The 14710-nt window shown below is 46.5% G+C and overlaps 1 protein-coding gene across 1 annotated transcript in view; it reads right to left on the reverse strand.

The window, feature by feature from the left end:
• Positions 1 to 1108: 1108 nt before the first annotated feature.
• The window catches only part of Jam3 (junctional adhesion molecule 3), a 52533-nt gene continuing 38931 nt past the window's right edge, over positions 1109 to 14710 (reverse strand). Inside the window, exons 2-9 of the mRNA XM_051156103.1 lie at positions 9040 to 9105; positions 8375 to 8488; positions 4860 to 5012; positions 4288 to 4490; positions 2992 to 3091; positions 1686 to 1815; positions 1549 to 1603; positions 1109 to 1352 (exon numbers count right to left, since the gene is read on the reverse strand). Coding sequence (XP_051012060.1) covers positions 1317 to 1352; positions 1549 to 1603; positions 1686 to 1815; positions 2992 to 3091; positions 4288 to 4490; positions 4860 to 5012; positions 8375 to 8488; positions 9040 to 9105 — 857 coding nt within the window. The 3' untranslated portion in view covers positions 1109 to 1316. The remainder of the gene's footprint in view (positions 1353 to 1548; positions 1604 to 1685; positions 1816 to 2991; positions 3092 to 4287; positions 4491 to 4859; positions 5013 to 8374; positions 8489 to 9039; positions 9106 to 14710) is intronic.

A 14710-nucleotide genomic window follows, 5' to 3' on the forward strand; every position in this document is an offset into this window, starting at 1 on the left:
GGCTGTGTCTTACAGTGTTCTGTCACATGCACCCAAAGACTGGCAAGCCACTGGCCACCAGCCTTCCTCAGCTTCCCGCTCAGAGTACCACCAGTGAAGACTTTCAACGGGTGCAGAGTGAGGTCAGGGCTGCAGTTGTCCATGGACGTTCCATCCCACACACACACACAGGTCTGCGATTTAACTAACCCTGGGGACCATCGGACGAGGTCTGCACAGGACTGCTCTGGGAGTAGGAAGTCATACCGTCTCAGGAAGAGGCCATTCAAAATCAGCCCAGGTGTTCCCAGGGTTTCTTGATGCAGAAAGATAGAGACATGACTAGGTTGGAATTCTTTAATGGTTTCCTAAGCAACAGTGGCCAGACACAGTAAGTATTCTTAGGAAAAATGCTAAAACTTCTTGTGAGCAAAGGAACGTTCAGCCAGCCTCCTCAAGAGAGTTCCTTAAAAGAGTTTATTACTGGTATTTTCCAATTGAACACTAGCAGCCCAAGCCTTCTACCTTAAGTTGAACTCTTAAAAAAATAAGTTTTGAAACACTGTATGGCAATATATTTACAGTTTATATAGAAATTTTCAATAATCAAAATACATCTTTAGCAAAAATTTAGAATGTTAAAATTTTATAAAATAAGCAAAACCAATAGAAAAGGAGACTTGAGTACCATTTCAGACTTAGCTTAAGACAGAGAGGTTCTCCTAGACCCTGGCAACTCCTGGAAAGAAGAGTTCTCTGGGTAACATCCCTCTCTCCAGCAAGCAACTCTACCTTTCTGATTTGGGTTTTTATATAATGCTGATCCAAACAGATTCTCCAGGATGGACATGACAATACTGGCCAATCAGCAGAGGCAACAAGGTGAGTCAGGGTCCAGGGAGCAAGGCACTGCCTGAAAACCTTCCTGGGGCACTGTCACAGACGTCATGTTCACCTGCTGCTGCTGCTGCTGCTGCTGCTACTGCAGCCCAGCGCCCGGATTCTCTCACAGCCAACATTGTCCTGGCAGCTAAACAGCCTGGGGCAAAAACAGTCCAAGTCGCCCTGCACAGGAGAACCGACACCAGAAAGGCCTTGAAGATCACCCTAATCCCCACAAGGGGATCAGGCTAGCAACAGTCTAGGTTACTACATCCGTCTTCAGGAGGATTTCTTTTATTCATGTGGCTTGTTAAAGAGTAAGGAAGGAGTCATCAACTTTGGCCAAAACAAAAAGCTGTGTGTCTAGCTTTGTAAGGGTGCCCTGGGCTCACAGTGGCCCTGACCAGCTTCCAATAGAGGTATTTATACGCATGTGCTCTCCCAGCCGCCAGGCCTCAGATAACAAAGGACGATTTGTGTCTGAAGTCACCCTGCAAAACCAGCACAAAGAATCGATTCAGGGGCTTTGTTGGGTGGTGGTGGAGACACGCTGGTCGAATGTGGGCTCAGCTGAGCAGATGGAATCCTCCCTCTTCAGCTGTAAGTAACCTCCCCCAGCACTCGAGTCCACGGGGAAGGAGTGCACTGCAGGTACCCTGAGGTCCACTAGGGTTTCTGGTGTCTTACCTCCTCGTTTGTCCGAATGTAGTTAACTCCCTCGTGCTTCCCTGGGCTCTTATAACTGTGAAGGGAAGAGACAGCTCAGTGGTGAGGCTACACATGAATACAGGCCTGAAACTCCCCTTCAGACAAGGCGGGCATACCTTTCTCCGTCTTCTTTACTGTTGATGAAGCAGCCGCGTCTGTACGCACAACAGATGCCCATGGTCATCAGAGCCAGAACAATAAGGACAACCAGGACTCCCCCAATAATCCCAGCAATGTTCAGATCATCTGCAGAAAACGTTTGTGGGCAGAGATGGTGTGGTCCAGCAAAAGACCATGACCCTGTTAGGTCACCCTTTCAACCCTGACCCCAACCCCATTTACTCCTTTGTCCATCCATGCCCACTCGAGCCAGAAGAAGAAACTGACCCTTTTAGAAGACACAGGCTACCGTAACCCCTGATGTCATAAAGCATACTGGGATATGGTCAGTTCAAATGCAGTTATACTCAAAGCCACTGAGAGAAGTTTACCAGTGTACAAACGGCCTTAAAACCTTGTCAACGTTATTCACGGAGAAATGGCTGTATTTACGTAGAATCAAGAGCCAGGAGCCCTAAGGGAAGTAACCATCCTAGTTTACACAGCCTGCCTTTGCTATAGATTACTTTAGGAAAAGAAAGCTTCAAATCTTAGACACAAAAACTGTTAAATGCACATTTGACCTTCCACGTCCCTGGCCACCTGCCCTCAGCCCTTTCAGAACCTCTTGTAATCTTCCAGGCAGAGGCTCTAGTGGTTTTATTTCTCTGTGCAAATAAAGATTTGTGAAGACGGCAAGAAGCCTTCCTACAGCAGCAAATGACCCGAAAGTTAATTCCCCAAACTTGGCAGATGAGCTGCACCGAATGCTATGTGTACACAGACACTTGCAGCAATTTCAGGTGGTCTCGGGACCCTGTGTGCAACAGTCCTCCAATAGGCTAAGGAAACCACTGCTCTGGGGGTGGCTCAGCTCACCCCATTCACTCCCTACACCTCCCTGTGCGCCCACCCACTCAAGATGATAGCACACAACAGGGAAAAGCACGGGCTTTTGAGTTTCCTGTGAAAATAGCTACTCTAACTGGCTAAGCTCTTAGAAGCCCATCAGGGCTCCCTACACAACTGTTTTTGATGCTTCTCTCATTTACCAAAGAATTTACTACACTCTGTGAACTTTCCATGACAGGATATGTTGCCAACACCCAAACCCCCAGGAAGTTCATGTAAGGATCTACTTAATTAGATCTCATGCCCTTTTTATAGTCCCCTCAGGCTCCTAGTGAATTTGATGTGCCCATTGTCAGCTCCAGAGGAAAACTGACCTATGGCAGAGTGGTTAGCTAAATTGACATCTAACATTTTAACTTAAATGTTGTATTCATTTTCCAGTCTTCAACATAGTCTTTTCAAGTGACTCACAGACTTCCATGTCCTGCCCCTCACACCTGGCTGCACCTGCGTCGTTGGAAGCAATGCAGTAGTACTGCCCAGAGTCGTCCTTGTGGGCAGCACTGAAAACCTGTTTTAGAAATGACAAGTATTACTTCACTCAACAGGACAAACTGCACACCAGACACCAAGCTGACACCCAAGGCCCCAATAAAGCCACAAAGCAGTCAGCTCACCCGAGATGGTTCCCCAGCCTGCACCATAGATCGGGGAACAAGGAACTCCCTCCAGGATACAGAGAGCAATGTTGCGCATTGCACCAGAAGGCGGCAGCTTCCCTTTCACTCGAACATCAAAGGGGTCCTAAGGACTCTCCTTAGACACATACCAAATACCCTGTGACAGTTCACCTGATCGCTACAAGCAGCTGGGTATTTCACAAACCAAGACACCTCCCTGATGAGAAGTGCCTCAAGGTCAGCATGTTCTTTGGTGCATGACCAAGCCATTTTTTTTTCTCTCTCTCCCATGTGCCCTCCCACTACCAAGTAAGTCTTCCCACCCACCCCACCCCCTTTTTGGGGTTTTGAGACAGGGCTTCTCTGTATGGCCCTGGTTGTCCTGGAACAAACTTTTTATTCAATTTACTTAATGTGTATGATTGCTCTATCTGCATGTACACCTGCTTGCCAGAAGAAGGCATCAAATCCCAATATAAATGGTTGTGAGCCACCATGTGGTTGCTGGGAACTGAACTCAGGACCTCTGGAAGAGTAGACAGTGCTCTTAAATGCTGAGCCATCTCTCCAACCCCTGGAACGAACTCTTTAGACCAGGCTGGCCTTGAACTCAGAGGCCTACCACTGCCTCCCAAGTGTTGGGATTAAGGTGTGCGCCACCACCGCCAGACACCAGTATTTTATTCTGAGGCGAATTCCAGACATGTTTTATCCATAAGTACATACCCTTATATGCTAAAGATTTAAGAACAGTAATCACAATTGTGTTGATAATGGCTTCCTACCAAACATCGGCCCAGCAACCACATTTCCTTCACAGGACGGTATATATGTTCCATTGCTTACTCAAACTAAGATTCTAACAATGCATACCCATTTGTTTACTTGTCCCTTGGTCTCTTCCAGATGGACAGGTTTCCATTTGTTTACCCCCTTAGCACTTGTTTATAGAAAAGTGAGAGCCACTTTTCCTGTAGTTTCTGACATTCTGGATTTTGACTCTGCCTTGAAAAGGAACCTCTGGCTCTTACAGGCAGCCAAGGCCCCAACAAATGCATCTGCAACCTCACCTCGGAAGAGCTCTTACCAGAGTGCCTGTCTCTGAGTTCACGGTGAAAGAGGAATTGTGAAATCTGGGATTGGCCCTGGAATCTGTAGGCAGTGGCACATCGTTGCGGTACCAGCTGTAGTGAGGCCGGGGATAGCCCTCGCTCTCCTGGCACTGCAGTGTCGCCATCTTGCCTACAGGCACAGCCTTTGGAACTCTGCAGACAGGGGTTACTGGCTTCACTGCAGGCAAAATACAGGTTGGTGTTTAAAATCTCAGCACAAGCCCCTCATACCAAAACCTGGTGTAATAAACCAGCTCCCAGGACCACAGCTCATCTGCAGGCCGCTGGCTGCCTGTACCCTGCCCACTCTCTGAGCTCACCCCACCCGGTGCATCTAATCCTGCAGTCTTGGGTTCCTCCACGCTCAGGAGGCTGGTAGGGACCCCAGCAGGTGCTCCACATCTCATCTTCTCATCCCAACTCTTGACAGCCACACTGGCTCCCCTCTTCAAACTGCAGACAGCCCCAGGAATGCACCTCTGGGGGAATGGACTCAGAATATCTAGAGCTAAGGCTGGGGCAACACTCCACATCAGCGGGCTCCTACCTTGCACGATTAACTCAATGGTAATCTCATCCACTTCTTTGCGGTCACTTAGAGCAACAACCTCACAGCGGTAGATGGCGGAGTCTGACCGTGTCACATTCCAGATTCTTAGGGAAGTTTTTCCAAACACATCTGTGCGGCCTGCCAGGTCCCCTAGAGAAAAAAGGAGGACACAAGATATAGCCACTGGAGGACAGTGTGGGGCTGGACCTGATGGCAGAGCAGGAAGGTGGCAGACTGCTGTCTGTCCTGTCCCTATGTGAGAGGAGAGGTCTTCATGCGGACCAGGCCACTGACTTCTCCCCATGTGCAACCCGAGCATCGAAAATGGTAGCTGGTATTTAAAATAAAGCCAGGAACTTTTCTTTTCTTTGATAATCTCCTGGAGAGGATAAAGGAAAAAATTAAAAGGAAATTGAAGAAAAACCAAATAAACATTAAAAACCAAATCCACAAAGGATGCTGTGGCTACGACATGAAAAAGAAGAAAGCTGAGCCCTGGCTGCCCTCCCTGTGCAGCAAGCACCTTCCTAAGGGTTGAGGGGGCGTTGGGCAGCTATTTGTAACACTATACGCTTACAAGAACTTGAGCTTGAGGATAGCCTAGGCAACACAGTAAGCGCGAGGCCAGCCTCGGCAACATTAGCAAAGTGCTGGCTCAAAAGCAAAAACTTCTAAAGTCTTAAGGAAAAATGCCTAATTGTTTTAGACTTATGTTATGTGTCTGAGTGTTTTGCCTGCATGCATGTCTGTATAGCAGGTGTGTGCCTGGTGTCCCCACAGGTCAGAAGGAGAGCATCAAACCCCCTGGAGCATGAGTTACCATGTGGGTGCTGGGAATCACACCTAGCTCCTCTGTAAAAGCAGCCGGTGTTCTCAACCACGGAGGCCTTCCTCCAGAAGACACAGTCTTCATGACCTTGGAGTTAGTAGCAGCTTCTTAGATATGACAACAAAGACACAAGCACAAAAAGCTGGGGCAATATTAGAGTTCATCAAGTCAGACCAGCTGTGCTTAAAGGACATAAGCAGGTGAAAAGGCAGCTACAGAATGGGAGAAACTATATCATATCAGAAAAAAAGGACTATATATATAAATATAACTCAAAAACAAATGCACATGTTTTTCAAATGAACATAAAAGTTGATTAGGTATTTCTCCCGAGAGAATCTACAGCTGCCCGACTTGCACATGAAAAGATGACTCTTCTCTGAGATATCGCTACACATATCCTCTAGGACTATTAAGATCAAAGGTCAGATGACCACAAGTGTTGGTGTGACTACAGGGGAAACGCTGCTAGTGAGTATGTAAAACGATGAAGCCAGGGCTAGGGAGATGACTCAGCGGTTAAGAACACTTATTTCTTTTGCAGAGGACCCAGGTTTGATTCCCAGCCACCATATGGTGGCTCACAACCATCCATAACTCCAATTCCAGGAGATCCAATGCCCTCTTCTGAACGCTTCACACCCAGCATGCAGATCTAGTCCACAGATATATGTATGCGGGCAAAATACATGCAGGAAATAAAGTAAATATGTTAAAAGTGATGACACCACTTTGGAAAGCAGCCTAACAGCTTCCTCAAACACTCACCATGCAGCTACTGTATGCAGCTACCGTATGGCCCAATTGTGTGTACTTGGTCTTCACACAGAAGTGAGCACAGAATACTGATGATAGGCAAAGTGTCAAAGCAGCCCAACTGTACACATCAACTGATAAGTGGTCCCTCACTCTGCCCACACTCCAAGAGCTAGGGAAATAAAGAGTTTTCTTAGAGACTTATGATTATTATTTATATTGTATGTATTGTGTGGGGGTATGTGCAAGTGTGAGTGCAGGGCCTGCAGAGTGCAGAAGAGGATAGCAGAGACCCAGGAGCTGGAGTTACTGGCTGCCTAGAGCTCAGGGCCTTTGCACTACTACACACTCTTACCAACTCAATCGTCTCTCCAGTCCCCCCAAAATACACTGCATTTTTGTGCTTTTAATGAGTAGGCCTTTTTAAAAAGGCTTACTTGCTTATATTCTATGTGTAGGGGTGTTTTGTATCTCCATCACGTGCATGTGTGGCCTGTGACGACCTGGAGGAGGTGTCAGATCCCCTGGAGTTGTGAGCTCTAAAGGGTGTTACCACTGAGCTACAAATGAAGCCCTTGGATGTTGTAGGGGGTCCAGCTTTGTTTAGTCCCCCCTTAGTCCTAGAGACTGAATTCGGGGTTTTTTGAATGCTCAGCAGACACTGCACCGCTGAGCTACAGCTGTAGCCAACAAACTGTGTTTGTTTGTTTGTTTGTTTGTTTGTTTGTTTTCAAGACAGTTTCTCTATGTTGTAGAGCCATGGGTGTCCTGGACTTCCTTTGTAGACCAGGCTGGCCTTGAACTCACAAAGATCCACCTGCATCTGCCTCCCGAGTGCTGGGATTGAAGACATGCGCGACCAACACACTGCCCAACAAACTATTTTTAAGAGCACACAACTCCTAATAACATGTAGAACACAGGTCACAGAGACCACGAATTCCCTAAAACTGGCTGTATCTGCACTGGACCTCCTATGTACTCCTTCCCTCAATGTCAGATGGAAAGTAGCTTCCCACTGCGTGCTGCCTCTCACTGCCCCACCACTACATCCTGCAGCACAGCCAAGTCCTAGCAATTCTCCCCTTGTGTTTCCAGTGTCGCTACCTCAGCTCAGCCACTGTGACCAACCCCACCCACCAGACTCTGCAAAGGAAGACTGGTATGGTCCTGCTCTGAATTTTGCTCAACCCAGTCTCTATGTCACTTCTCCTAGCACCTCTGATGGCATTACCTGCTGTCCTGGCTTGCCTGAAACGGAGTGCACCTTTCTCACCTCCCTCTCTGCCAGACCCTGGCTGCAGCTCTGGTCATCAGCTAAGCTCTCCCTGGTTTCTGTGTGTCCATCTGCAGCCGTCTTTCCTGCAACTCCATCTCTCCCCGTGCCACACTTGCTACTTTGTCTGACTCTGCACCCTATTGCTGATGCCTAGCTCTCAGCCCTCTCCTCCTCCTTGCCATGCCATGGCAGCTTATGTTAGCACTGCCCCCAGATAATGCCCTGCTGGTCAACAAAGGGAGACACACACACACACACACACACACCCGCACCTAACAGTGGACACAGTATAGCTCAATGACTACCCATGGCCCCATGCTGCTGCAAAGATCCCTTTGGTCGCTCATGAGCCGTAACAACATGGCTAAGGAAACTGTTGAATGTGACTGTTCTCAGAGAGGCAAGCGGTGCAGAGATCCCAGTCCTTATTAGTGAGCTGGGATTTGTTGAAGATGCATTTTACAAGGTACAGGGAGGCTCAAAATAGCAATGTTAAAATTGAAATATTCTACAACAGTAAACTCAGAATCAGAACAGTCCTATCTACAGATGCAGGCTAGGAGTCTGGGGTAAATCTCTGCTATAAGTAAACTCCAAGACCTGTAGACAAAAGAGAAGCTAGTAGCACAGAGGATGATGGGATCGCACCTTGAATCTTGTTGTCAAAATACACATATGTGGTTTGGCCATTTTGGATTTTCTTCCATTCAATCCTAGGGTCATTTGTCTGTGAGTCCGTAATGATGCAAGACAGTTCCACACCTGGTGAGCAATGAGAGAGATTATAAGCCTAAGCTTTCCACGCTCCCAAGATGAGTTGCTGTAGAAAAACAATAGCAACATTACTGAGGATTTTACTGCAGGGAACACACCTTCTTTAAATACCCTGCATGTACTGTGTGGGATTTCTTTGTTGGGTAGGTACAAGGATAGGTAGGAAACAGATGGCAGCCAATGTAAACTGCAGAGTGCACTGCTAGGCATCCTAAACATTCTTGACCATTACATATAAGGGAGTAGGGGCTGGCTGGAGGGATTGCTCAATGGTTATGAATACTTACTGAGCCCACACCTTTAATTCTGGCACTCAAGGAGGCAAAGGCAAGTAGAGCACTGTGAGTTCGAGGCCAACCTGGTTTCTGGAGTGAATCTGAGGCCAGTGAGGGATACACATTGAGATCCTGTCTCAAACAAATGTGTGAGTGTATCAATAAAATAAAATAATCAAATAGGGCAACAGGTGCTGGGTTGGCCGCAGAGCTACCCAATGACCACTAGAGGGCCCAGCCCTCTCTCTGTTTCCTTGTACTTACTTTCAAATTCATGTACCACTGGGTTTCGGTTGCTAGATTTGAGATTCACTGCCTCTATCAAGCAGCCTGAAAAGAAAAAGAAAAGTAAAATCAGTCACTCTACAGCCCCATAACAGCAAGAAACAGTGGGTGGAGGCCATAGCTTGTCCTTCCATGTAGACGTGACTGTCCATTGCAAAGCACAGGGGATGGGAGAAGACATCCTAAGCAGTCACTTTGGGACAAACAGCAGCTGATGCTTTGCTTTCCCTATGCCGCTGGAAGCAACCAAGAGAAAGAGAAGAATCTATGCGCTCACCTTCCTTCTCAGTCCCAGGTGGAGAGTGAGAAAGCCTCCCAAGTACTTCTTCACTGATGCTCGCCCTCTCTCGCACAGACTGTGTGGCCTCTAACATTCCTCCCTCGCCTTTCCTTTTCCTCCAGGCGACAAGTCTTATAAAACCCATGAGCAGAAGCCTCCCCTTGAGGCCGGCAGCGGTCGTCAGTGAGCCAAGAGTCTACCGTGCTCGACTGTCATCTAGCTTAGTGCATCTAGTCCACGAATTAGTTCACGCCAGACTTCAGTGAAGTGAGAAAGAGACCAGTATAGTGATTTCCATGCAGCTCAGTTTGTAGAATTGATGAAATCAAGACGTGCTGCCTCCATGGTCTCACCATCTTCCAACCACCCTTGTAGAGGTAATAAACCACCTACAATATGCTGCCCTTCAGCTTCTTGCCTCCACAGAAAGTTGCCATTCCACTAAAAGGACTTTGACACAGAACCCTTTATCATCAGTTGGGATATTGGCTTACTCTGTGGCTAAAGTGCTGTGAGCTGGTAAGAGCTCAGACTGCCTAACACTTGAGACAACATGGAATTCCTGTAGACCAGCAGCTGCCTTCTCACTCCTTCTACATCAATGGATTGCTAGCCATGGACGTCCATTGTTTCCTTTATGGTACACAATGATCCTCGTGTGTGTTACTTCCTTATTTAATAAGAATTCACTCACATCTTAGCGGAAGTCTCAGAGAGTTGAGTACGAGATGACAGGAAACAGAAGCATGACACGCCTGAGCTGCTGTAACTGCTATGGAAGCGCAGAACCAAAACGCCCGGAGGGCCCCGGGGGCTCACTAATAGAGTAACATGTGACGCACTACCCGCCCGGAAGTCACCATTATCAGCTCTTTTGGTAAGGTCACTATGACTTAAATAACATGAAAACTGGCCTTAAGGGACTATATGACCACTCAAAGCATCCAAAGGGTCCTCTGAGATGACTCATAAGAGCTTACACAACTAAGCCAGGCCCTTTTTCTAATGAGTATGAGTTACAATAAATGAGAGTCACAAAAAAAATGTAGTGGATGCATGTTATTAGGAGGTGAGTAGGTTCTATGTGGTATAAGCACGGGAGCTGACAACAGCAGGTGAGCTCGAGGACTGCTGTCCAGGCACTGGGGAGCTATAGTCTGACAGTGTCGATTTTCATGAAGGCCCAACAGATACGTGTGCATACAATAAAACTTTGTTTCTCGTATTCTTAAAAAAAAACATGTAAAGAGCATTGAAAGTGGAAATATCTACCTGTCATTACCATCTACTAAGACAAAGGACAGGACTAACTAAAATTTAGCAAGCCTGAAACAAAGTGAATTTTCCTACGTCTTAATGACGCCACAGTGTGACCTCTCTGGAACTCGCAGACTAGGATAATAGAATGGCTGGCCAGGGCGCACCAGGGAGCCACTGTCTCTGCCTCCCTGGCCAGCGCTGGAGTCACTGGTATATGCCACCACACATGCTTTTTTACATGATTCCAGAGACTAGCTAAGGTCTTCAATGCTTTCAAGGCAAGCACCTTACTGATGAAATTATCTCTCTAGCATGTATTTTATTTTTAAATGACACTTTGTGTCTTAAGTTGGATGTCTAGTGCTGTGATAAGACTCCATGACTAAAAGCAACTTGGGGAGGAAAGGGTTTATTTCACCTTCCGACTCCTCACACTCCATCACTGAGGAAAGCCAAGGAAGGAATCCCCGGAGGCAGAAGCCACGGAGGAATGATGTTTACTGGCTTGCTCCTCATGGCTTCCTCCTCAGCCTGCTTTTCTTATACACCACAGGACCACCTAGACGGGGGTGCAGCACCCACGATCGGCTGGGCACTCCCCCAAGTCAATCATTAACCAAGAAAATGCCCCGCAGAGTTGCCACTACAGTCTGATATAGGCCTTCCTGTGAGTTATTGGTCTTAAAGGCCTCAGAGGCACTAAAATCAACACAGGCCACTGCCATTGCTTAGTTGTCCACTAACTAGATGCAAATCCCAATGGCTAAAGATACTACTGGCTTTAGATGTAGGATATAGAGAAATCAACTCAAACTGACCAGGACACTATCTTACACTGTTGCCAGAAGGTGCTATGCAAGCTGCTAAAGAGAACACATCAATGCTGTTGCAGGATATTTGATCACACTGTGAACCTGGAGACTGCAACTCAAAAAACTTGTTTCTTGTTGTGGTGTGGCTCAGCCCTAACACACAGCTTTAACCCAAGAGTTTTCTGTAAACAAGAGGTAAAGTTAATCCTAGGTCAAGAGGCAGAACAAGCAACCAGTTGATAGGAAGTGAACACAGGAAAAAAACAACAACAACAATCCATAGACAGTGAGAGGAAGTCTGGAGGACAGAGGAGAGATACACAGAAGTAAAAAGGAGGAACACTGAATTTGAAAGACTTTTAAGACAGTATGGAGAAAAAAGGGTTTATTTTGTTTGTTTGTTTTTGTTTTTGTTTTCCTTTCTGGGACATCAGCTGAGCAGGGAGGTCAGCTGGGTGCTTTCTCTGCCTCTCAGAACTAGCAGGTTTTCACTCCCGCATCTGGGGTGAAAATCGACTGTTTGGGATTTTGTATTAAAAGCAACACAATAAATGTACATGGTGACACATGCTTTTAATCCCAGCATTTGGGAGGTAGAGGCAGGCAGATCTCCATGAGTTCAAGGCCAGCCTGGTCTAAAACTTGAGTTCCAGGACAGTCAGGGCTACACACAGAGAAATACTGTTTCAAAAAAAAAATGGGGGGAAACCCCAACACAATGATGTTGGACAATGCATGCTACAGTACTGATCTGCTGCCAAGCATCGCCTCTGGTACAATAATGGCATGACTGTTGTGGGAATAACCCTGATCCACAGCATGCCTAGTACAATCAACTTGGTCAAAAACTTTTGATTTGGGAATCCCACAGCTGTTGTTTTGCTAAGTGTCTAATCTGTCGAACTGCTTGCTCAAGATTTATGTTTATGCCCATAGATTTGTGATGCTCTCAACCTCGGACAGGGAAGCTTCTTTTTGCAGTGGAGAGTTGTTAATGTATACACTCATAATTGGGCCAAGCGCCAAGTATAAATAGTTATGAGTGCTCAGTTCTGCACACATCACTGTAACAACTTCCCACCATCCAAATCTCAGAGAACTTTGCAAAATGGGGTGGAAAGAATATGAAAGCAGTGGACAGAAAGGAGGGCTGTGAAATGCTCACTTCTGGATATGGCAATGCTGTTGCATGGACTGTCTCTTGGCATCTATGGTTACTATTATGCTAATAACCAGCACAAGATCAAGCCAGTCAAAACTCCAGTGTGGATGGGGAAGGGCCCAAGACCCCACTGGTACCAGATGAAGCACTGGCCATTGAGGGCTTCTGAGAGAAAGAGCCCAGCTTCTTTGGGGACACAGCTGCTGATAGTCCTTCATGTCCAGTGAATGATTACATGTGCGCATGCGTATGGATAGCACTAATATGACTTGTGGTTACTAATAACAAAAATAAAAATAAAAAGAGGACAAGAACCTGGAAGAGAAATAGTGAGAGAGGCAATAGGTGAGTTGGAAGGAGGAGGTGATACATGGACATAATCAAAATACACTATGTTTTCAAAAATACCAATTATTTTAAAATAATAAAATAAAGAGAGAGAAATGAGGCACCAGGAAAAGTGGTGCAGGCCTGTAATTCAGCACTAGAGAGGCTGAGGTCAGAGGATCAGGAGTTTGAGGCCAGACCATGATACATAGTAAATTCAGGGCCAGTTAGGGCTACAGACTGAAACCTTGTCTCAGAAAAGTAGCAGTTAGGGAGGGATAATAAACTTCTGGAAATCCCTTATCTGTGATCTAGCTACTTGTTTCCCAAATGCTAAACTGGTCCAAAAGCAAGGATATCCTAGAACACACCAAACACAGGTTATTTGTAGCACAAGAGAGCAAGCAGGAGAAAAGTTGGCGTTCTTAAGTCTTAGCCAAGCAGATGAAGTTGAGCAGGTCAGAGGACCTCAGGTCATTTCCGAGTGCTCATATCCTCTGGCTAAGAAACTAGCTCCAAGAATTACCAGCACCCCACCCTTCTGGAAATTATACCCAAAATAAGCCTTGCTTTCCTGGGAAAACAACAGTATTCGGGGGAAAAGAATGTCATATGAATATCCAGCATCTACAAAGTGTAAAACTCGACATATGAGGAGCCAGTCAGCAGGGCACAGAAAAGACAGACGAGAAATGAGACCTAAACTTACAGACAGCACCAACTGTGACAGTTTGCTTTTTGTAGATCAGCTGGCTATTCTGCTAAAGGAAATTATCTTCTGTCTGCAAAGGGATGCACACTGTAAAGAAAAGACCGAGCAAACACTGTAACCCTCTCCCTCCCCCAGTACTTTGACAGGTGATGGAGCAGGGGAAGGATGCAGGCAGTGCTGCTGGGATTCTAATGAGCTGTGCCTCTGAGCATCACTGGGGCTATCTCACAACACATTCTCAACACTGACTCTGCCTCCCCTTAGCCCTTGAATTTAAAAACTACTGTATGTACTTCCCAGGCAGGGGAACAGAGCCTAGAGAGGTTATTGGCAACCAGGACAGTCAAAAATAAAGGCCAGGAGCCAGGTATGGTGGCACACACCTTTAATCCCAGTACTCGGGAGGCAGAGGCAGGTGGATTTCTGTGAGTTTGAGGCCAGCCTGGTCTACAAAGCCATGGTGACACAGAAAAACCCCGTCTCAAAACAAACAAGCAAGCAAACAAAATAAAAGCTGGGAGTTTGGACTTGTCATCTATCCCTATTTCATGATTTATTTTATAAAATTTCTTACAAGAAACCTAATGCTAAAATTTACCCAGAAATAAGAGAGACAGCAACAGATACATATAATGGAGACTGTATACTAAAAGGAAGACATGAATCAGACCCTAACGTCTAAATTGATAGCCCATTGTTTTAGTGAAATCCCTTTTTAGACACATTTGCAAGGGAAGTGGCCTAAAAAAGGTCTTGATGTGATGTGCAGTTGGCACAGTCATCTTCAACCCAACACCTCTTCCTCCCTGGAGGAGTCAAAGGAGAGTGCAGGGAGCAAGCAAGAGAGAAAACTGGTGCTCTGAGTTCACAGCGGCCTTCCCCAGTCCCAGAGCACCTCGGAGCTACTGTGCTCCTCCTTTCCCCTTCCCCTTCCTTATCTGAGCAGCTGTAGCAGCTGTGAACAACAACTGCAGTTTCCTCCTTCAGGATCTCCTCCTGCAGAATCTAGACTCTGCCAGGGTCTGGGGCTAGGATGACAGATAAGTTATACGCTGGTCCTTCACTTGTTTAAATAACATTTCCCTAAGACAGACTCA

Source organism: Acomys russatus, chromosome 14 (assembly GCF_903995435.1).
Source record: "Acomys russatus chromosome 14, mAcoRus1.1, whole genome shotgun sequence".
Lineage (NCBI taxonomy): Eukaryota > Metazoa > Chordata > Mammalia > Rodentia > Muridae > Acomys > Acomys russatus.